The following is a 23,603-nucleotide window of genomic DNA, read 5'->3' on the forward strand; positions in this document are numbered from 1 at the left end:
TGACCTGTGCACCAAAGCAGAGTGGGAGGGGTCTCTGATTTGATTGGCAGCTCAACTGGCCAATCCTCAGACACAGAGGGCTGGGGGACGGTCAGAAGTCAAGTTTTTGGGATAAGCTGACACACAGCAAGGAGACACAGAAGGTAAGAACTCTCTTCTTAAATTTAACGCCAACTTGTTTCAGAGAGAAAGAAAGAACTTGCATTTATATAGCGCCTTTTCATGACCGCGGGATGTCCCAAAACACTTTACAGCCAATTAAGTACTTCTGAAGTGTAGTCACTATTGTAATGTAGGAAACGCGGTAGCCAGGTTGCACACAGCAAGGTCCCACAAACAGCAATGTACTAATGACCAGATAATCTAGTTTATTGACGTTGGGCAAGGGATAAATATTGGCCAGGACATCGGGAGAACTCCCCTGCTCTTCTTCAAATAGTGCCGTGGGATCTTTTATGTCCAACTGGGAGAGCAGACGGGGCCTCGGTTTAAAGTCTCATCTGAAAGATGGCACCTTTGACAGTGCAGCACTCCCACCCGAGGGTCCGAGAATTGCTAGTCAGAATTTTGCCTTCTAAGATGGATAATGTGACATTCTTTGTTAGTTTCTATATCACAAAGAGCGTTATGAAATAAGTTCAATTTCACTGTGAACATTATTCTATTAGTTCCCATATTATATGTAAAATAAATCAGCCTGCAGGTTTACAATTAGCCTCCTTTTGCTGAAGAATTCAGCAGTCCACCCTCAGGAAGATATGAGAAATGCATGTGGGGACATTACGAGATTACAGTATCCATTTAACAAAACGAGGAGAGCCCTTGTTACATCCCTGTGTCACATTATCATGTGAATAGATTCTGCGCAGTAAAGGTGAATTGGTTGCAGTGGACATGGGATCCAGTTACAGGAGACTCTAGTGACACCGATCCTGAGAGGATATCTAGTGTAGACCTGGAATTTGTAACAAAAGGTTCAAGAAAAATGGTGTTGTCCATTAACTCATCATTGTCATCTTTCAGACCACCCCTGATTATAACAATGTGCAGAAGTTACAATATCTGGACATGGTGATCTCAGAGGCTCTACGCATGTATCCGCCTGGAGTCAGGTAAAAAAAAAAATTACAGTTCACAAAATTTGAAGAGATCAGTGTGAGAAAGGGGTAAAACCTTTCTCCTAAAAAAAAGTTATTAAAAGATGGGTAGCGTTTTGTTTTAAATTGAAACATTTCCATTGAATTTTGTACCAGCAGGACTTTCCTTGGCTGGTTAGGGCAGTGAGTGGCTGAGCCAAGTATATCATTAAGGTCCCAGCTTGATTCCCATAGTGAATAATAAACCACAGTTCATTCCTAAAGGAATTATTAAAGATGAGGATTTCACGTGGCACACGGCACTGTAACTTTTTTTTAAAGCTCAGTAACCTGCAGATTTGGACCTTACCTTTAGCAGTTTTAATGACATCTCCCCCATCTAGTTTAAATCCCTTCCTTTCCATTCCAATCACCAACTCCCAAAGGCACTGACTGTTGCTGGGATCTGATTCTACTGCCACTAGCAGCCCCTCTGGTACCTCGTCCAAGTAACCATTCCTCAGGTGAGCGTCAGTAGGGTATTGAGCCTTAAAGGGCATCGCAGCTGAGTATAGTCCAGTCTTCACTTGATTCAAGAAGGAAATTGCTCACTTTTTTCATGCACAAAGCAAATGATGAACTTTTTAGATCCAAAGCACTCGGCTTAGAATCATGCAGCACAGAAGGAGGTCATTCGGCCCATCGTGCCTACGCCGGCTCTTTGAAAGAGCTATCCAATTAGTCTCATTTCCCCGTAGCCCTGCAATTTTTTTCCTTTCAAGTACTTAACCAGTTCCCTTTTGAAAGCCACGATTGAATCTGCCTCCACCATCCCCTCGGGCAGTGCATTCCAGATCATAACCACTCGCTGCGTAAAAAAGTTTTTCCTCATGTCACCTTTGGTTATCTTGCCAATCACCTTTAAATCTGTGTCCTCTGGTTCTTGACCCCTCTACCAATGGGAACAGTTTCTCTCTATCTATTTTGTCTAGACCCTTCATGATTTTGAACACCTCTATCAAATCTCTTTGCAACCGTCTGTGTTCCAAGGAGAACAACCCCAGCTTCTCCAGTCTATCCACGTAACTTAAATCCCTCATCGCTGGAATCATTGAAGTAAATCTTTTCTGTACCCTCTCCAAGAAACATAGAAAATAGGAGCAGGACTAGGCCATTCGGCCCTTCGAACCTGTACCACCATTCACTATGATCATGGCTGATCCTCTATCTCAATACCATATTTCTGCTCTCTCCCCATTCCCCTTGATGCCTTCTGTGTCTAGAAATCTATTTAGCTCCTTCTTAAATATATTCAGTGACCTCCTCTCCACAGCCTTCTGTGTTAGAGAATTCCACCCTCTGAGTGAAGAAATTTCTCCTCATCTCAGTTCTAAATGTCCTACCCCATGTCCTGAGACTGTGACCCCTCGTTCCGGACCCCCCAGCCAAGGGAAACATCCTCCCTGCATCCAGCCCTGTCTAGCCCTGTCAGAATTTTATATGTTTCAATGAGATCCCCTCTCATTCTTCTAAACTCAAGTGAATATAGGCCGAGTCGACCCAAGTTCTCCTCATACAACAGTCCTGCCATCCCAGGAATCAGTCTGGTGAACCTTCGCTGCACTCTCTTTATGGCAAGTATATCCTTTCTTAGGTAAGGAGACCAAAACTGGACACAATACTCCAGGTGTGGTCTCACCAAGGCCCTTTATAACTGCAGTAAGTCATCTTTGCTCCTGTACTCAAATCCTCTTGCAATGAAGGCCAACATACCATTTGCCTTCCTAACTGCTTGCTGCACCTGCATGTTTGCTTTCAGTGACTGTGTACAAGGACACCCAAGTCCCTTTGTACATCAATATTCCCCAATCTATCACCATTTAAATAATACTCTGCCTTTCTGTTTTTCCTTCCAAAGTGGATAACTTCACATTTATCCGCACTATACTGCATCTACCATGTATTTGCCCACTCACTCAACTTGTCTAAATCGCCTTGAACCCCTTTGCATCCTCCTCACAACTCATGATCCCACCTAGTCAGCAAACTTGGAAATATTACATTTGGTTCCCTCATCCAGATCATTGATATATATTGTGAATAGCTGGGGCCCAAGCACTGATCCCTGTGGTACCCCACTAGTCACTGCCTGCCACCCCGAAAAAGACCCATTTATTCCTACTCTCTGTTTCCTGTCTGTTAACCAATTTTCAATTCATGCCAGTATATTACCCACAATCCCATGTGCTTTAATATTGCACACTAACCTCTTATGTGGCACTTTATCAAAGGCCTTCTGAAAATCCAAATAAATCACATCCACTGGTTCTCCCTTATGTATTCTACCAGTTACATCCTCAAAAAACTCCAGTAGGTTTGTCAAACATGATTTCCCTTTCATAAATCCATGTTGACTTTGTCTAATCCCGTTGATATTTCCTAAGTGTCCTGTTATCACATCCTTTATAATAGACTCTAGCATTTTCCCTACTACTGATGTCTGTCGTTCCCTGTTTTCTCTCTCCCTCCTTTTTTAAATAGTGGGGTTACATTTGCCACCCTCCAATCTGCAGGAACTGTTCCATAATCTATAGAATTTTAGAAGATGACAACTAATGCATCCATTTCCATGGCTACCTCTTTTAGTACTCTGGGATGCAGATTATCAGGCCCTGGGGATTTGTCAGCTTTCAGACCCATTAATTTCTTCAGCACTATTTTTTTTACTAATACTAATTTCCTTTAATTCCTCCTTCTCACTAGTCCCTTGGTTCCCTTGCATTTCTGGGAAGTTATTTGTGTTCTCTTCCGCGAAGAAAGACAGACCAAAGTATTTGTTTAATTGCTCTGCCATTTCCTTGTTCCCCATTATAAATTCTCCCATTTCTGACAGTAAGGGACCTACATTTGTCTTCACTAATCTTTTTCTTTTTACATACTTGTAGAAGCTTTTACAGTCCACTTTTATGTTCCTTGCAAGTTTACTCTCATACTCTATTTTTCCCTTAATCAATTTCTTGGTCCTTTTTTGCTGAATTCTAAACTGCTCACATTCCTCAGGCTTGCTACTTTTTCTGGCAACTTTATATGACTCCTCTTTGGATCTAATACTATTCTTAATTTCTTTTGTTAGCCATGGTTGGGCCGCTTTTCCTTTTGTTTTTTTGCACCTGAAAGGAATGTATAATTGTTGCAATTCATGCATTCATTCCTTAAATGTTAGCCATTGCCCATCCACCATCATGCCTTTTAATGAAGCTTCCCAATCTATCATAGCCAACTCACTCCTCGTACCATCGTAGTTTCCTTTGTTTAGATTTAGGACCCTAGTTTCGGATTGGACTACTTCACTTTCCATCTTAATGAAGAATTCTATCATGTTATGGTCACTCTTCCCTAAAGGACCCTGCACAACAAGATTACTAATTAACCCCTTCTCATTGCACAATCCCCAATCTAGGATAGCCTATTCCCTGGTTGGCTCCTCAACGTACTGGTCTAAAAAACCATCTCGTACACACTCCAGGAATTCATCCTCCACAGTATTATTGCTAATTTGGTTTGGCCAGTCTATATGTAGATTGAAGTCACTAAGGCCTTCACATCTTTCCTAAAGTGCGGTGTCCAGAACTGGACATAGTAGTCCAGTTGTGGTCGAACCGGTATTTTATAATGGTTCATCATGACTTCCTTGCTTTTGTACTCTATGCCTCTATTTATAAAGCTCAGGATCCCATATGCTTTTTTAGCCGTTTTCTCAACCTGCCCTGCCACCTTCAATGATTTGTGCACATATGCCCCCAGATCTCTCTATTCCTGTACCACTTTGAGAATTGTGCCCTCTAGTTTATATTGCCTCTCTGTCACGTGTCCGCCCATTCCACCAGCCTGCCTATATCCTCTTGAAGTCTATCACTATCCTCTTCACTGTTCACTACACTTCCAAGTTTTGCATCATCTGCAAATTTTGAAATTGTGCCCTGTACACCCAAGTCCAAGTCATTAATATATATCAAGAAAAGCAGTGGTTCCAGTACCGACCCCTGGGAAACACCACTGTATACCTCCCTCCAGTCCGATAAACAGCCGTTCACCACTACTCTCTGCTTCCTGTTACTTAGCCAATTTTGTATCCATGCTGCTATTGCCCCCTTTATTCCATGGGCTTCAATCTTGATAACAAGCCTATTATGCGGCACTTTATCAAATGTCTTTTGAAAGTCCATATACACCACATCAACCGCATTGCCCCATCGACCCTTGCTGTTACCTCATCAAAAAACTCTATGAAGTTAATTAAACATGATTTATGTTTAACAAATCCGTGCTGGCTTTCCCTAATCAATCCACACTTATCCAAGTGACTGCTAATTCTGTCCTGGATTATCGTTTCTAAAAGTTTCCCCACCACTGAGGTTAAACTGACTGGCCTGTAGTTGCTGGGTTTATCCTTACACCCTTTTTTGAACAAGGGTGTAACATTTGCAATTCTCCAGTCCTCTGGCACCCCCACTCCATATCTACCGATGTTTGGAAGATTATGGCCAGTACCTCCGCAATTTCCACCCTTACTTCCCTCAGTAACCTAGCATGCATACCATCCGGACTGGGTAACTTATCTACTTTAAGTACAGCTAGCCTTTCTAGTACCTCCTTTTAATCAATTTTTAGCTCATCCAGTATCTCAACTATATCTTCCTTTATTAGACTCTGGCAGCATCTTCTTCCTTGGTAAAGACAGATGCAAAGTACTCATTTAGTACTTCGGCCATCCCCTCTGCCTCCATGAGTAGATCTCCTTTTTGGACCCTGATCGGCCCCACCCCTCCTCTTACTACTCGTTTACTGTTTACATGCCTGTAGAAGACTTTTGGATTCCCTTTTATGTTGGCCGCCAGTCTATTCTCATACTCTCACTTTGCCCCTCTTATTTCCTTTTTCGCTTCCTCTCTGAACTTTCTATATTCAACCTGGTTCTCACTTGTGTTATCAACCTGACATCTGTCATATGCCCCTTTTTTCTGCTTCATCTTACTCTCTATCTCTTTTGTCATCTAGGGAGCTCTGGCTTTAATTGCCCTGCCTTTCTCTCTTGTGGGAATGTACCTAGACTGTACCTGAACCATCACCTCTTTAAAGGCTACCCATTGTTCAATTACAGTTTTGCCTGCCAATCTTTGATTCCATTTTACCCGGGTCAGATCTGTTCTTATCCCACTGAAATTGGCCCTCCTCCAATTGAGTGTTTTTACTTTAGAGTGATCCATGTCCTTTTCCTTAGCTATTCTAAACCTTATGATCCCTAAATTTTCCCCCACTGACACTTGCTCCACTTGGCCCGCCTCATTTACTAGGATGCTACCGGGACTTGATGGTTTGACCTATAGGGAGAGGTTAGACAGACTGGGACTTTTTTCCCTGGAGAGTAGGAGGTTAAGGGGTGATCTTATAGAAGTCTATAAAATAATGAGGGGCATAGATAAGGTAGATAGTCAAAATCTTTTCCCAAAGGTAGGGGAGTCTATAACGAGGGGGCATAGATTTAAGGTGAGAGGGGAGAGATACAAAAGGGTCCAGAGGGGCAATTTTTTCACTCAAAGGGTGGTGAGTGTCTGGAACGAGCTGCCAGAGGCAGTAGTAGAGGCAGGTACAATTTTGTCTTTTAAAAAGCATTTGGACCGTTACATGGGTAAGATGGGTATAGAGGGATATGGGCCAAGTGCAGGAAATTGGGACTAGCTTAGTGGTATAAACTGGGCGACATGGACATGTTGGGCCGAGGGGCCTGTTTCCATGTTGTAACTTCTATGATTCTATGATTCCCCAGAACCAAGTCCAGCAATGCCTCCTTCCTCGTTGAGCCGGAAACTTACTGGTCAAGAAAGTTCTCCTGAACACACTTCAAAAATTCCTCCCCCTCTTTGCCCCTTATTCTTATTACTGTTCCTGTGTATATTAGGATAGTTGAAATCCCCCGTTATCATTATTCTGTGGCTTTTCCTCCTCTCTATAAATTACCTGCAAATTTGCTCCTCTATATCCTTCCCACTAGTTGGTGGCCTATAGAATACACTCAGTAGTGTAACAGCACCTCTATTGTTTCTTAACTCTAACCAAGTAGATTCTGTCCTTGACCCATCCAGGACATCCTCTCTCTCCAGCACTGCAATATTCTCCTTAATACTGCCACACCCCCTCCTTTCTTCCCTTCCCTATCCTTCCTCAACAACTTGTGTCCAGGAATATTTAGTACCAGTCCTGCCCTTTTTTGAGCCAGGTCTCTGTTATCACCACAACATCATGTTCCCATGTGTCTGCAGCTCACCAACCTCGTTTAACAAGCTTTGTGCATTTACACATATGCACTGTAAACCTATCTTAGTCTTTCTTGTACTCTCTCTTAATCTGGTCCCATCTAATACAGTTCTATTTCTTGCTCTCGTGATATCTTTCTCTCCCAATCCTTTGTGCATCTTGTTTCTCCTTTCCAATGCTACATTCTGATGCCCATCCCCCTGCCAAATTAGTTTAAACTCTCCCCCACAGCATAAGCGAACCTCCCCACAAGGACACTGGTCCCAGCTCCGTTGAGGTGCAACCCATCCGGCCTGAACAGGTCCCACCTCCCCCAGAACTGGTCCCAATGCCCCAGGAATCTAAAGCCCTTCCTCCTGCACCATCTCTCCGGCCATGCATTCATCTGCTTTGTCCTCCTATTTCAATGCTCGCTAGCACGTGGCACCGGGAGTAATCCGGAGATTATTACCTTTGAGGTCCTGCTTCTTAATCTCTTTCCTAACTCCTTGAAATTTGCCTGCAGGACCTCAACCCTCTTTCTACCTTTGTCGTTGTTACCGATATGGACCACGATCTCTGGCTGTTCACCCTCCCTCTCCAGAATGTTCTGCAGCTGCTCGGTGACATCCTTGACCCTGGCACCAAGGAAGCAACATACCATCCTGGAATCACGTCTGTGGCCGCAGAAATGCCTGTCTGCTCTCCAACTATAGAATCCCCTATCACTATCGCTCTCCTCCCCCCATGTACAGCTGAGCTATCCTTGGTGCTATGGTCTTGGCTCTGGCTGCACTCCCCAGAGCAACCCTCTCCCTCACCAATATTACTGGTTAGAGAGTGAGATGCCCTCAGGGGACTCCTGCACGACCTGCCTGGTCCTCCTTGCCTGTCTGGTGGTCACCCAGTCCCTCTCTACCTGCACTCCTTTAAGCTGCGGGGTGACCACCTCCTGAAACGTGCTATCCACATAGCTCTCAGCCTCGCCGATGCACTGCAGTGATGCCAGCTGTTGCTCAGGCTCCAAAACCCGGAGCTTGAGCTCCTCCAGCTGACGACACTTCCTGCACCTGTGGCCGTCCAGGACACTGGAAGCGTTCTGGAGTTCCCACATGGCACAGGATTGCATTCCACTGAGGTGCCCTGCCATGCCTCGATTTATTATATTATTAACTAAACTTAACTGGATATAAACTAAAGACTTAAAAAAAAACTCACCAGCTACTCACCAAACAGCTCCTTCCCTTGTGCTAATGTCACTTTCTTTTTCCTCTCTCACCCTGACGCTCATGCTGCAGCTCTGGCTCTCCTCTCCTCTGTTCTGCTGCCTCAACTGATCTCAAGCCTCCGACTCCCACCTTTTTATGGGACGCTCCCTCTCCTCTGTTCTGCTCCCGCCTCTTGTCTCTCCAAATAACTGAAATCCCTTATAACAGTATGGTTAAAGGTTGAAAGGCTGGTCTCCGATTGGCCAGTAGCATCACCCAATGTAGTACCAAACAAGACGGACCAGGAGGGTCAAGGTTCGATTCCTGGCCTAATGGAGCTGGAGGGAAAGAAAATTCAGCCAAGGTTCCCGCTGCTGATTTCTATCCTGTGATCCCTGTTAGAAAATGCCTGTGTGTATCTGGTGACCATGTACCCATACCAGGCAACAGTGCCTTCAGGAAAGGAGAGGAGAAAACAGGGCAAGATGGCGAGAGCTGGAAGCCATTAGGGTTTGTCTTTCTGGGAGGGAACAGTGGAGGGAGAAGGCCACGACTGACAAAAATTATTGTATATGTTGACTGGAGATGAATTAACTAGCGCTTGTGTTGATCTAATGCAGGTTTGGCCGCATCTGTGGAAAGGACTGTTTGGTGAATGGGCAGTTAATTCCAAGGGGGATGACTGTAGAGGTTCCCGTTGGTGCCCTTCATTATGACCCCAAATACTGGCCGGAACCGGAGAAATTTAAACCAGAGAGGTACGTAATACTGAAAAGTTGCACTGCCCCATATTGTACCAACAACAGGGCCAAAAATACTGTCATAAAAAATTTAACTGTGACAGTAAAGGCATAAATGTCATCTGCTTTAATCTTCTGTTCATTAACCCAGCCGGTTATGTGTTATCTCCACATGTCCAGTCACAATGTTACTACCTTATCCGGAAATATTGCTGAATTACAGAATGTCACAGCATTCAGCTTCAAGGCTGGTCGGGATTACACACGGTCTATCCGCAAAGCCACGGCCACTTGAGTTCTCCTGTGACAAGACGTCACGAGTACAGTGAAACCTACAGTCACGGCCATCTCCACGGAGTGGAAACCTCAAAATAAAGAACTTGCATTTATAGAGTGCCTTTCATGACCTCAGGATGTCCCAAACCTCTTCACAGCCAATGAAGTCCTTTTGAAGTGTAGTCACTGTTATACTGAGGGAAACACGACATCTAATATGCACACAGTAAGCTCCCACAAACAGCAATGAGATAATCTGTTTTTAGGTGTTGGTTGAGGGATAATTCTTGGCTAGGACACTGGGGAGAACTCCTCTGTTCTTCTTCAAAATAGTGCCATGGGTTCTTTTACGTCCACTTGGGAGGGCAGAGGGGACCTTGCTTTAACATCTCATTCAAATGACGGCACCTCCGACAGTGCAGCAGTCCCTCAGTACTGCGTTGATAGCATCAGCCTGGATTATATACTCAAGTCTCTGAAGGGGGACTTAAACCCACAACCTTCTAACTCAGAGGCAAGAGTGCTACCACTGAGCCACAGCTGACACAAAGGGGGTGAATATTTTGAAACAAAAGTTTTCTGCAGTGAGCTCCATGAGGTAGATCTTGTCTTTGTGCGATAGTGTAAAGTGGGCGAGAGCGAGTCGGCAGCCCGTTTTACATCTCCCAATTTTTATTTCCATCTGTACCGTCCTGTTTTACACTATCGCCCAAAGTCAAGATCTTGTATCTGGGCTGAGTAAAACTTAATTGCACCAAGTTATTATTGAAGGGACTGAGATTTTATTTTATAAATCTCCACATCGATAATCTTGCTATCTCAAAAGGAAAGGTAAAATTGAAGTGAAAAAATTAAAAAACCCATCTCTGGTTTGCTTACAGAGAGCGAATGAAAGAATGCAAGCTAGAAGATTTGAACGTTGGAATATTTGCTGCATTGAAGAATAAATGGTTAAAGCTTCAGACTTTCCACTTGTTTATGGCAAAGAAGCAAAATAAGAATAAATGGTTAATAGCCAAAAGGAATGTTTCAGCTGCAGGAAAGCAAACATGAATATCAGTAGAGCAGTCTACAGGGAGTAAATGTACTCCTTGTTTAACATTTATGCAGTAGTGTGGTCTAATCATGTATCCTCTGGGGAAAGATATACTCGTAATCTGTCCAGCTCTTTTACAACATCCATTCTTTCCCTTTTATCAGTCCTGTCATTTTTCAATGCCTATGTTGTTTTAAAATAAAAGAAAAAACATTTTCCTTCCTCAGTGTTTAGTTCCATTACCATTGATGGATGCTTTTGCTAAGTTGCACTGGGGCATGGGGCCAAAAAATGATGCGAAGATGGCAGTGTTGCCCACATCCCAAGAACAAATAAAATAGAAAATTCTAATCCCTTACCATTTTTAAAATTTGAGGAGACAATTGGGCCGGATCTTGCTGGAGTGGGGCATCAAGGGCGTGCGCTGATAGTTAGACTTTTTCCTGCACCCTTCAGCTCGAAATCTTTTTGCGTTGTAAACTTGCTGGAAGTGCGAGCTGATAACGGCGTAGTGAGGGAAACAGGGTGTCTGGGACCTTGGTGAATGGCGGGACCAAGTCTGTCTCCTTTCCCAATGAGATTTAAGGATTGGGAAAGAAACAGAGGAACAACAGAGAAGGAGGAATTAGAGAATGAGAGTCAAATCAGGTACAGAAAGAGGGAAAGAAAGATTAGATTTAAGAGAGAGAGAAAAAAAGAGACAGAAAGGAAAAGTAAGAAAAAATTTTAAAATGTAAAATTTGATTATTTTTAAAATCTCTAACAACAATTTACTACATGCAAAGATGAGTCTCAGCAGTTTAAATTGTTTGATTTCTGGGCCAAAGAGGTTAATTGGCATTGCATTTACAATTATCACGTTGTTAAAAAGGTACTGACACTGTTAAGTTCCAGCCCTAACTTTCTGTAGCAAGTTTTATGGGCAATTAATGTGCAAATCCAGCAAATTCTTTAAAATAATAGGGAGGCTAAGGGCGAAATGCTCCTCAGTCTCTCAGCCCCACCATTGGCGCCTGGTCTTTCAGTCACTATGTTGCTCTCTCCTGGAATTCTTTCCTCAAATCGCTTCACCTTGCTACCTCATTCTCTGCCTTCAGAAAACTTGTAGAATCCTACTCTCTAATTGTGCTTCATTCTCCCCTTCTCCCACCCGAAACAATCCTGCTGCTTGGTGCCCCTTTCCTCCTGGTTAAACTTTCAGTGCCCAGGGAACGAGTTCATTTCAAGGGCATCCCCTGAGCAGTGAGTTGGGAGTCCCCTGCACATTGTGACCTTGTCCTTGCCTCCAAGGTGGTCTGAATTCACTTCATCCGCCGGCATATTTCCGAAGATTAGTTTCTGGTACATGCAAAATATTACAGGGAAAAGCAGGATGAGAAGAGTCACTGTCATTCTTTAAGTTTAGGTACATTCCTTACTTGTACTTCACACCACCTTCTCTTAAGTGTCAACTGTGGCTCAGTTGGTAGTGCTGTTGCCTCTGAGTCAGTAAGTTATAGGTTCAAGCTCCATTCCAGAGACTTGAGCACATAATCTAGGTATTGATCTAATGATCTTTGGTAAACACTGCAGAGATTCAAGTACCAGGTCCAGATCATGGAAAATTCAGCTTATTCAAATTAGTGCCTGAAATTAGCAGTTTTTACAACTAAATTGAACATGGGCTTAAATGGGTGTTCAGAATCACGTTCGCAACTTGTTAGAGGAATTTCTAATGCTGCACTCGCTCAGTCACAGTCGGGCACTCTGAGCTAAAGAACCTTGGGACCCAAGATTAGTTCTCATCAAAAGAAGTCTAAACTCAAAGCAGTTCTGCTTTCATCATGTTATACTTCACACATCTCCCCTTTATGGATTAAGTTCATGTCATATTCTCTTTAATGTGTTTTATCATCAGATTCACTCCAGAGATGAAGGCAGAGCGCCATCCTTTTGTGTATCTGCCCTTTGGCGCGGGACCCAGAAGCTGCATTGGAATGAGACTGGCGCTGTTGGAAACCAAGATTGTACTGGTGAGGGTTCTGTCAAAGTACCGTTTCCAGACCTGCCCCGAAACACAGGTATGTAAGACTTAGCTCTGTCTTATTATATAACTGGGCCGTGTTGATTAAACAGTATAGTGACAAGCTTGGAGCTCTTGTGCGAGTTCTAGAAGCAGAGTCTTCGCTTATAGATTTATTAGAGGAAATGATACTCACAAACAACACACATGGCGTGAGGATTGTGAGCAAAAGAACTGCAGGATGATGCAGTGGGTTGGACACTGACCTTTCACCCTGGGACGATGAACTGTAGGATATGGGGACTGGGTGGTGCAGTGGGTTAGGCACTGACCTTTCACCCTGGGACTATGAACTGTAGGATATGGGGACTGGGTGGTGCAGTGGGTTAGATACTGACCTTTCTCCCTGGGACTATGAACTGTAGGATATGGGGACTGGGTGGTGCAGTGGGTTAGATACTGACCTTTCACCCTGGGACTATGAACTGTAGGATATGGGGACTGGGTGGTGCAGTGGGTTAGATACTGACCTTTCACCCTGGGACTGAATCCAAGACCAGCCCAGAATGAAGGATAAAAGACTTTTCTTTTCCGCTGCCAGTAAGGATGAAACTGATTTGGAGAGAGTGCGACCTCAATTTAGTTCCCACTGGGCTGGGCCTCACTGCACAAAGCTGCCAATAATTGGCTATCTCACTGAGAGAGACCACAGGACAGCTGGTGTGGGAACTCTCACCCCAGTGCAGGAGGGATGATGTCCTGAGGTTGGGGCAGAAGCACATTGTTTGGGGGGGGGGGGTGTGGGCAGAGGTGGAATCAGTTTTACCCTGCGTCTAACTGTGCTGTACCTAACTTGGCAGTGCTTGATGCTAACACTGAGTGCCTGAAATGGGTGTCAGCACCAATATGCCTCACCATAAAATGTACAGAAAAAAGCACTTAAAATAGAACACAGGGAACGAATAATTCTAGTAAAAGTTCGGATAAATTCCTTCTGCTTGATTACTGTAGTAACAGCAAGGTTTAAGAAATCTCAAATTTTCAGCATAGAATAAATTATTAACAATAGTTTTATCTTTACACAGAATTACATAGAATGTACAGCACAGAAACAAGCCATTCAGCTCAACTGGTCTATGCCGGTGTTTATGCTCCACATGAACCTCCTCCCTCCCTACTTCATCTAACCCTATCAGCATAATTTATTCCTTTCTCCCTCGTGTTTATCTAGCTTCCCCTTAAATGCATCTATGCTAGTCCCTTCAACTACTCCTTGTGGTAGCGAGTTCCACATTCGAACCACTCTCTGGGTAAATAGTTTCTCCTGAATTCCCTATTGGATTTATTAGTGACTATCTTATATTTATGGCCCCTACTTCTGGTCTCCCCCACAAGTGGAAATATCTTTTCTACGTCTACCCTATCAAACCCTTTCATAATCTTAAAGACCTCTATCAGATCACCCCTCAGTTTTTTCTTTTCTAGAGAAAAGAGCCCCAGCCTGTTCAATCTTTCCTGATAGGTATAACCTCTTAGTTCTGGTATCATCCTAGTAAATCTTTTTTGCACTTTCTCCAATGCCTCTATATCCTTTTTATATTTTGGAGACTAGAACTGTTCACAGTACTCCAAGTATGGTCTAACCAAGGTTCTATAACATAGTTTAACATAACTTCTCTGCTTTTCAATTCTATCCCTCTGGAAATGAACCTCAGTGCTTTGTTTGCATTTTAATGGCCTTATTAACCTGCATCGCTACTTTTAGTGATTTGTGTATCTGTATTTCTGGAAAAAAAAACTTATTTCAAATTGCTTGCCTAGCATAAAATATGAACAGCTTTATCAACCTTGGTTTATTGTGTTTATAAATAACAGTCAGCAACTGCAAGAGGAATTGCAAATCTCACGATATCCTGGGAGATGTCACAGTGTGTGGATCTCTTTACAGGTTCTCCCACACGTTAGAGGTGGGGAGTTAGGAGGGAGGATGACTGTTCTGATGCATACCCCCCGACTGTTACTGCCAAGCTTGTCACAAGATCCATCAGCAGATATATAGTTTTCTGCAGATGCATGGAGATACACATGAATAATTCATAATCAACATACTGTGCGACTGTATTGAAATTATATCCTTGTTTTCAAAGGAATATATGCCTTCTGCATTGCTTCTTAACCTGATGAAGATATAAAGAACAATCATAAATTTGGCAGGGGAAATCTTTCTCTCTGCTCCTATCTTTTTCTCTCAGCTTCGAGTGGAGGGCGAGAGAACCGGAGCGAGTTGCTCAGGATCACTGGCATGGGCAAATCCGAGATTGCCATCCTCGTGCCCTCATTCGCCAGTCTCTCACCAAATCAACAAGCTGGCTTGAATTTGGGCCTACCAAGTTGGCACGGTCGTAGGCTAAATAATAGCGATAACTACCAAGTGGTGAAAAGGGGATCCGTATTCTAGTTCAGAAATAGTAAGCAGATAAAGATCAGCCCCCTTGGCCTCCTCTCAGTGCACAGCCTTACAGCTTATCTGCATTACACTCTTTGACCCTTAAATGAGTTACAGCTCCTCCCAAGTTTGTTGTGACTCTCAATAACATGTAGGTTCCCACGTGAAAAGGGCCCCAGGTAGAGCACATCATTGATAACATCTGTTTGCAAAATGCTCTCTGTATTCCATTAGTTGTAGGGATATTTTCTAGCTAGCTGCTCGTGATTGTTATCTTACTTGGGACCATTGCCCGAGTTACAGGTTAAGTCAGCAAAACCTGGAGAACGGCGAGAGAGACCTGCTCCCTCGGGTTTAACCATTTGCGAGCGTCACAAGGTGACTTTCTGTCCAGCAGGTCACCCATTGAAAGAAGCAAGGCGGAGGACCATGCCTGTCTGTAACCTGTTCAAACATAGGGTGGAATTCTTCTACCAGTTACCTTCGGTAAAATAGCCAGGGAGGAAATGAGGAGAAATTTATTTTATGCAGCGAGTTGTATTGATCTGGAATGCACTGCCTGGTGGAAGTAGATTAAATAGTAACTTTTGAGAAGGAATTTGAATATATACTTGAAAAGGAAGCATTTGCAGGGCTATGGGGAAAGAGCAGGGGAGTGGGAATAATTGGATATCTCTTTCAAAGAGCCAGCACAGGCACAATAGGCTAAATGGCCGTCTTCTGTGCTGAATGATTCTATATTTGCCTAGTATCTTAATAATTCTGTGAGTTTCACATGGTCCTCTGGAGAGGGTCAAAACTGGGTTATAGCACCAGACGAGGCGGAGTATCAGTCTGATCAGTCATCACTTGCTGTTCTTTTCAGATTCCAGTGCAGATAAAATCATTGGGAACTCTTGGACCTAAAGAGGGAGTGATCCTTAAAGTTGTACCAAGGAAGAATTAAACTCGCAGGCGCAGCCGATCACCTCGGCAGCCCAACATAACCGATGAAGCTGACTCATTTTCAAGACTTCTTAACAATTAACGGAAGTGTGCGTGCAGACTATATACCCGAGATTTTGGACTCGATGTAAATGGGAGATGTAAGTGGGCCTTATCATGGAGTGGTAACTTGCTTAGTCCTCAATTGGTGCTGCCTTGAGCTGATTTAGGTTAGTTTCAGAACATAATTCACGAATCATAATGGCAGCACTGTGATTAAAGATTATACTAACAGAAAATAACGAGCCTCGGAACAAACTGGTGACAGCAGACTGGAGCAAATCTAATTTAATGTTATAAAATGCAACATAATAACAGATGTTCAATGTGATTATCTAATACTAAAATAAATTCCTCTTCCTTTGTACCCTGCCTTAGACCACTTGAATTCTTATTGGCTAAAATGGATCTACCACTTTCTGAGTCAAGGAGGTCAATTTTCAGATGGCCAAGCAGGTGTGTTCGTGGCGGGGGGGCTCCTAAAATCGGGGATTCCCAGAGCGGGTCCGGAGCCTGGCTCCAACCCGCCCACTTCCGGGTTCACCAATGACACGCTTAGATGCGCGCGCAGCCCCCGCATGTGGGACTCCCGCCGGCAATTAAAGCCACGGGATCCCACTTAAAGCAATTATTTACATAGTTCAGGTCGTTAGCAGACCTGATTGGGAGGATATTTTAGGAGGGGTGGGATTTTCATGTCAACAGAGCGTGTTTCCCGTGCTGGGGGAAACACTCCCAGTTGAAACGGACGTGTTGCAGCCACCAGCCTGTGGGAGCTGCAACAGTCCATTTGACAGGTGCGGGGGAGACCCTCACTCATTGCAGGAGGCCATTCTGTCACTTTGGATAAAGTTTGGCCTGTACCGTTCTCATAACACTAAAATTCAACAACTTGGAACCTTAACCCCGGTGTGCAGACACATTTACCTACCTTGCGGACCCCCTCAAACGTACATCTTACAAATGGGGGCCGCCATAGCTGCAGTCATGACCTCATCGGAGGACGAACAACATCACCAGCTTCGCCAGCCACGCCGTTCACCTCAGACACGTGGAGCTCCACAACAGAGTGATGTGACACATCCACCTGCACAGCAGGAGGGAGGGCAACCGCAGAGAGAGATGCGTCGCAGAGGGCACTACCCTCGCCACAAGGTCCACAGACCGAGGCTCAGCTTCCTGGACCTCTCTGAGGAGCAGTGCATACGGAGGCTCAGAGTCAGTCGCCAGGTAGCCGCGGACATCTGCAGCCTCCTTCATGACGAGCTGCTCCCGAATGGACCAAGCAGCATCTTCTTACCTGTCGCTATCAAAGTCATCACTGCCCTCAACTTCTTCGCCTCCGGATCCTTCCGGGGTGCCACGAGGGACATCGCCGGGGTGTCTCAGTCATCTGCACACAAGTGCATAAGGCAGGTCAACGACGGCTTGTTCTGCAGGGCCTTGCACTATATCAACTTCCCCATGGATGACCTCAGCCAGACGGAGAGGGCAGTGGGATTCCACGCTGTGGCTAGCTTCCCATGGGTGCAGGGTGTAATCGATTGCACCCATATAGCAATACAAGCACCTCCACATGAGCCAGGACTGTTCATCAACAGCAAGAGCTATCACTCCATGAACACTCAGTTCATCTGTGACCACCGCAAGAGATTCCTTCACGTGTGCGCCAGATACCCTGGCAGCTGCCACAATTCCTTCATCCTCTGGGAGTCCAAAGTCCCGCCCCTCTTCCACGCACCAAACACCCGTAAGGGCTGGCTCCTGGGGGACAAGGATACCCCCTGCACACGTGGCTTATGACACCTCTGAGGAACCCCACCACCGAGCCACAGTGTCGATATAACGACAGCCACATCGCTACCAGGTCTACAATTGAGCATTCTATAGAGCTGCTCAAGATATGCTTCAGGTACCTTGATCATTCTGGGGGAGCGCTTCAATATGCACCACACAGAGTGGGACGCATTATAGTCGTCTGTTGTGCCCTGCACAACGTGGCTCAACAGAGAGGGGTGTTGTTGGAGGAGGCCTCATCCACATCTCCCACCCATATTGAGGAGGAGGAGGAAGAGGCCGAGGAGGAGGAGCAACCCATGGGCAGAACAGCGGCTCACCTGGCTGCTCGTGAGGCCAGGGAGTCACTGATATGTGAACGGTTCTCCTAACATCAGACAGTGTGAAGAGTCCAGTCCTCACCACCTGGATCGAGCAGCGGCCACACCAGCCCCCTCCCCCGCCCCCTGCACAAAACAATGGTGCAACTACACATACACCCACTGTAGGGTGACCCAATGGGTGGCATCAAGTGTGCGTGTTCATGGTGAACCTCATGAAAGGGACTTATTGCACAAGCCAGTCAAAAATGGGCAAGACGTGGCAGTGGTGGTGATAATAAGATTTATTGTGAATGTGAAAGAAAACAAATATAAATAAAAAACATGACAAATCGTCAAACACCCTTGTGCATACCCTTTGTGCTTACAAAACCTTCGCCTTACGCTTCCTACTACTCCTACGTGGTGCTTTCCCTGTGGCTGGAGCAGAGTTGGTAGCAGGTTGCTCTTGTTCATGCCCTGACCGATTAGATACTTTGGGCCGACGCCCTCTGGGTTTTGGTGCCCGTGAGGACCCCTCCAAAGACTGCTCCACCTGCACCTGTGCAGGGGCAGACTCGACCACCTGGAGAGACGGCAGCATTGCGGGTAGTGGTTGAGAGGGGGGCAATGGGTGAGACGTGGAAGCGTTTTGAGTGGCGTCCCCACTTCCATGTCCCCTTTCACCATCATCCCTCGCCTGGGCCTTCTGGCATCTCTTCTCCTATCAAGGCAAAACACAGAGAGGCGTGATTGAGTGATGGTTGCATGGTGACCCGCTGTATGCATTGGTGTGGGTGGGGGTGACCGTGAGGGAGATGCATGGGAGGGTGCGTGTGAGACATAGCCATGAGATTGTATGAGGATTGGGTTGTGTGGTAGTGTTCGAATGGGAACTGGGGCGGTGAGTAAGTGCAGGCAAGGTGAGGATGATGGTTGAGTGGATGTGAGGAGTGATGCGAGAGCGTTGTGGTGGCAGTGCAGAAGGAGTTGTGTGGTGGTGGAGGTGATGTGGAAGACGGAGTGTGGGAGAATGCGTAAGTATACTCACTTTGGCTGACCTGGTTAGGTCATTAAAGCGCTTCCTGCACTGGACCCAGGTTCGGGAAATGTTACTGCTGCTGCTGGTGACCTCCTCTACCACCTCGAGCCAGGCTTTCTTGGTGGCAGAGGCAGGCCACTTCCTCCCGTACTCTGGGAAAAGCATTTCCCTTCTCCTCCTGACCCCATCGAGCAGCACCTGGAGTGAGGAGTGTCTGAGAACCTTGCCTCTGGGCTGCTCCATGCTGCCAGTTTGGTTCTTTGCTGCAGGAGGAGCATTGGAGGACTGCCCTTTTAAATCGGGCTCCTCCTACTGACAGCCTGTGATGCGGGTGTGCAGGTCTGGAACGGGAAACCCGGAACCACGCGTAAGTACCTTCAATTAGGCTGCGATCGCGTGCGGAGCACCCCGATTTCACTGGGCGCGTTACCCACACGCTCAGTCGACCCCCCGCTGCCAACCCGCCTCCCTCCTAATATCGGGCCCAAGGTTTCTGATCTTTTCCTTTGTGTATTTTGTTAAGCCATGGGGTCCAATCTTAAAATATTTTTTAAAAACTTGCATTTCTATCGCGCCTTTCATGACTTCAGGACATCCCAAGTCACTTTACAGCCAATGTAGTACTTTTGAAGTGTACTCACTGTTGCAATGTAAGAAACATTACAACGATGACTATATTTCAAAAGTGATTCATTGGCTGTGAAGCACTTTAGGACGTCTTGAGGTCGTGAAAGTTGAGATATAAATGCAAGTTTTTTTTTCTCCACTGATTCGCTAATTTTGGCCGAATCCCAGGTGTGATATTTTTCAGTCATGGCCGTGTGCCAGAGGCACAGGTGTGGCTCAAAGTTTAAAAACAAAAGCAGAAGGGAACCAATCACGTTGCATTACGGGTCAGTCTCTCAAGAGGTTTGCGGGCATTCCTCCATTTCAATGAAAACTCAAAGCTGCTTCCTCCCCCGGACTGCGAAATAGACCGAACCACAAGATGCTGTATCAGCTTCCTAGCATCGTACTGCACAGAAGGAGGCCATTCGGCCCATTGTGCCTGCTCTTTGAAAGAGCTATCCAATTAGTTCCACTCCCCTGCTCCTTCCCCACAGCCCTGCAAATTTTTCCCTTCATGTATTTATCCAATTCCCTTTTGAAAGTTACTATTGAATCTGCTTCCACCACCCTTTCAGGCAGTGCATTCCAGATCATCACAACTCACTGCGTAAAAAAAATCCTCATCTCCCCCCTGGTTCTTTTGCCAATTATCTTAATTGGAGTTTACTCCTCCACCAATCTAAACATATAGGAGTGAAGTTCAGAGATCCCAAAAATCACCTCAGGATTAATGTGTCTTGCTTGACCCCCTTCTCAGACGTCAACACAAATACACCTTGGCTTGCCACCTTCAGTACAATTATTTTGCCCCTGTGTCAGACCAAAGTAGCCTTGAGCACTCTTAGAATTGGATGTTGAATGACACATGTGCAAGAGCCAGCTCTTTAAAAAAAAACTTTATAGCCTCAAAACTCATTATGAAGGAGGACTACATCCAAATGAAAAGATTTAAAATCTAGTTGAAATCTCGAAACACTAACTGGAGGAAATCTTGTTTTATATTACAAAATGCGATCACGGTTACAGTTCAGGCCTCGACACAGAATCAGGAGGCAAATGTCCTCTCTGGGCTTGAAACAGTGGAACCAAGGTTCACTCTCAAAGGCACCATTGCGGCCCTGTTATTGAGCGACTGGTACACCTCTGCCAACCCTACAGCCAGCAAGAAATACCGAAAGCCTTCCCAATATTAATCTTTTGTCTTTCCAAGTTTAAATCCTACCAAAAAATACCAGTGACATAAAAAAAATCTTTTTGCCTAACACAATCTGCATAAATTCAAACTAAATTAGAGAACCAAAAGATTTTCTGATTTTACTGCGCACACCCCCCAGCACAAATAATAACTTACTTCCACTCCATTGGGTGATCTGGTTCATCTCTCCAAGTCAAGGTGTTATACAAAGCTTTGTGTCTTCTCCCCCCAAGAAATCCAAAGGCAACCAAACTCTTGGGAGGCCATTCCACACAATTGTTTTCTTTTAGAGATTTTGTTTCCAGGGTCATGACATTTTTTTAAAAGCACCAAAGCTGAGACATTTGTTGCAGAAATTTGATAACATTTTGTCTTTGTAATCTTTCAGGAACAATTGCATTGGCCATTTCAATAGCACAGTAAAAGTTCAAGGGCTTCCATTCTCCTGACTATTATAGCAACTACCTAGTTTCAAATTGACTGCCCAGTGTAGTTCTGGCCCTACTGAGCGTGCCAGCACGTCTTAAAGCAGCAACGCATTGGATTATGACTTAAAGCAGAACGACTCCAGGTCACACCTTGGAAACGTTACAAATACGAGATTTATCCAGTGGGAACAATTTCAGGAACTTTAAAATCTCAAACATCTTGACAGTCATTTCCAATACTGCTGTACGACATTTCAATCCCTCTCACGGCTGTTTGTACAAAATTCTACATTGAGTATTATGGTTCTGACGACTAGAACTCTGTGATTGTTCCAGCCTACTGGAGCAATTGAGGACCACCTGGGGATCGAGGCCAGAAGATTTGGCCATTAGTTGGTTTTAGAGCAGCCTCCTTTGGAAGGGAGCTGTGGGGCCACCAACATGTATCTTCTAGGAGGGGAAAACCCAATACCACCAGCCCCATCCGCAGCCCAGGACTCGTCGCCCAGAATTTCTGGCCTTTTGGGTGTGGGGGTTGGGAAGCCTAACCCCAGATGCGCCACTAGCCCACCCAAGGCATTTGAATCACAGAACCTCCCCCTGCTCACCGCTAACTAGTAGTGGTGCCTGCAGTACCGTGTCAAGCTCTAATTCTTTTCACAACTTTTCTGGTCTCTGTGCTTTCGTCAGGCTTTGTGTTCCTCCTTCCTTCTCCTGTAGTAACCATCACCTTGTGGGCGGTCCATCAGAACCCAACAACCAGCCCCTTCCCGTGCACCAGTTTCATGTTCACATCATGCACACACAATTATCGGGCGTCCCAGTCCTGTCGGCAGAGGATTTGTTCGTAGCTTCATTAAGTGTAATTTGACAAAAATGATGTGTTTTGGTCCATAGTTTACAGGTAGATTACAAAGCAGTGGGGGAAAAAATTTGATAAGGGCCGTTTTTGGACGTGGGTAGCGTGATATGCTATTACCCCGCGCCCAATGGCCCCTGCGCAGGCAGGACGCAAGTTTGGACCCACGGGAGGACTCACCTGCAACCAGCGTTCCATTCTGGGTCTTGCACGTGGAATCAATGCAATTTGTACTTTCCATCACCAGAGGGAGCTCAATCTCTTAAAGGGAGGATGTTTCTTAGAAATTTCTTAAAGGTAGCTGGTACCTGTTACTTGCTGAAAATAACAGTCTACTGTCTGCATGGAGTCTGAACAGAGATCAGACATCGCACGTGTAAAACATAGATGCAGGTCCCATCCCTGTGTTTACACACTTATGAGTTATGTTAAAACATTGAATAAAGGTTGCGCACTACTAAATCCCACATCCTCCAATCTGCATGGCAGACCTCACCAATCTGCCGATCTGAGGTTGGTACCAGGCCTGCGAGAATGCATGCAACGAGGTTCTCTGCTGATGCACTAGAGACCTTGGGTGCAAGAGGTGGACAGAAGGAGGGACATCCTATATCCGCAGGGGGGGGCGGGGGGCAAGAGGCCCTCCAGACATGTACTCAAAAGGCAGTGGGAGGCAGCGGGGGACAAAGTCACTGCCAGGCGCACAGCATCATGAACATGGATGCAGTGCAGGAAGAAGTTCATTGCTTTGATACGAGTGGTCAAGGTGAGTGAGGTCAACTGTCAAGTGGCGTCTCCTACCAACTGCACCATGCACTACACCCCCATCCCCCACATACCAATAAACTCTTTCCATCAGTACTCAACTCTTCCAATTAGATGCTTCCTCTCACCCTTACACATTACCACTGTTGCAAGCCGCCCACCCACAACTCACAGGCCACACACACTGGCAGCTATTCAACCATGACAGACACATCACCCAGACACATGTCCCGCTTTTTTGCAGGAGAAGGTGGCGCATATCAAGAGGCAGCAAGTGGCCGTGGCATTTAGCCCGTCGAGCCTGTTCCACCATTCAGTGAGATCATGGTGGACCTGTGACCTAACTCCATATACCCGCCTTAGCCCATATCCCTTAATACCCTTGGTTGAGCTAGCATCAACTGCCGTCTGTAGAATAGCGTTCCAAATGTCTCCCAGCCTTTGCGTGTAGCAGCATTTCCTAACTTCACTCCTGCACGTCCTGGCTCTAAATGTTAGACTATGTCCCTGCGTCCTAGTACTGAAGTCTAGGAGACCTCCAAAAACA

The 23,603-nt window shown here is 45.4% G+C and overlaps 1 protein-coding gene across 3 annotated transcripts in view; it reads left to right on the forward strand.

The window, feature by feature from the left end:
- tbxas1 (thromboxane A synthase 1 (platelet)) overlaps positions 1–16,434 on the forward strand; it is a 177,049-nt gene extending 160,615 nt beyond the window's left edge. For 2 of the 3 annotated variants that reach the window (XM_067999917.1, XM_067999918.1), the window contains exons 11-14: positions 1,024–1,112; positions 9,199–9,336; positions 12,528–12,690; positions 15,944–16,434. In XM_067999917.1, the coding sequence (XP_067856018.1) occupies positions 1,024–1,112; positions 9,199–9,336; positions 12,528–12,690; positions 15,944–16,024 (471 nt within the window). In that variant the 3' untranslated portion in view covers positions 16,025–16,434. Of the gene's footprint in view, positions 1–1,023; positions 1,113–9,198; positions 9,337–10,475; positions 10,545–12,527; positions 12,691–15,943 lie in introns of those variants that run through there. The other variant, XM_067999919.1, reaches the window with a different exon arrangement.
- Positions 16,435–23,603: the final 7,169 nt, after the last annotated feature.

The sequence above is a fragment of the Heptranchias perlo genome, chromosome 18 (genome assembly GCF_035084215.1).
Source record: "Heptranchias perlo isolate sHepPer1 chromosome 18, sHepPer1.hap1, whole genome shotgun sequence".
Taxonomy (NCBI): Eukaryota; Metazoa; Chordata; class Chondrichthyes; order Hexanchiformes; family Hexanchidae; genus Heptranchias; species Heptranchias perlo.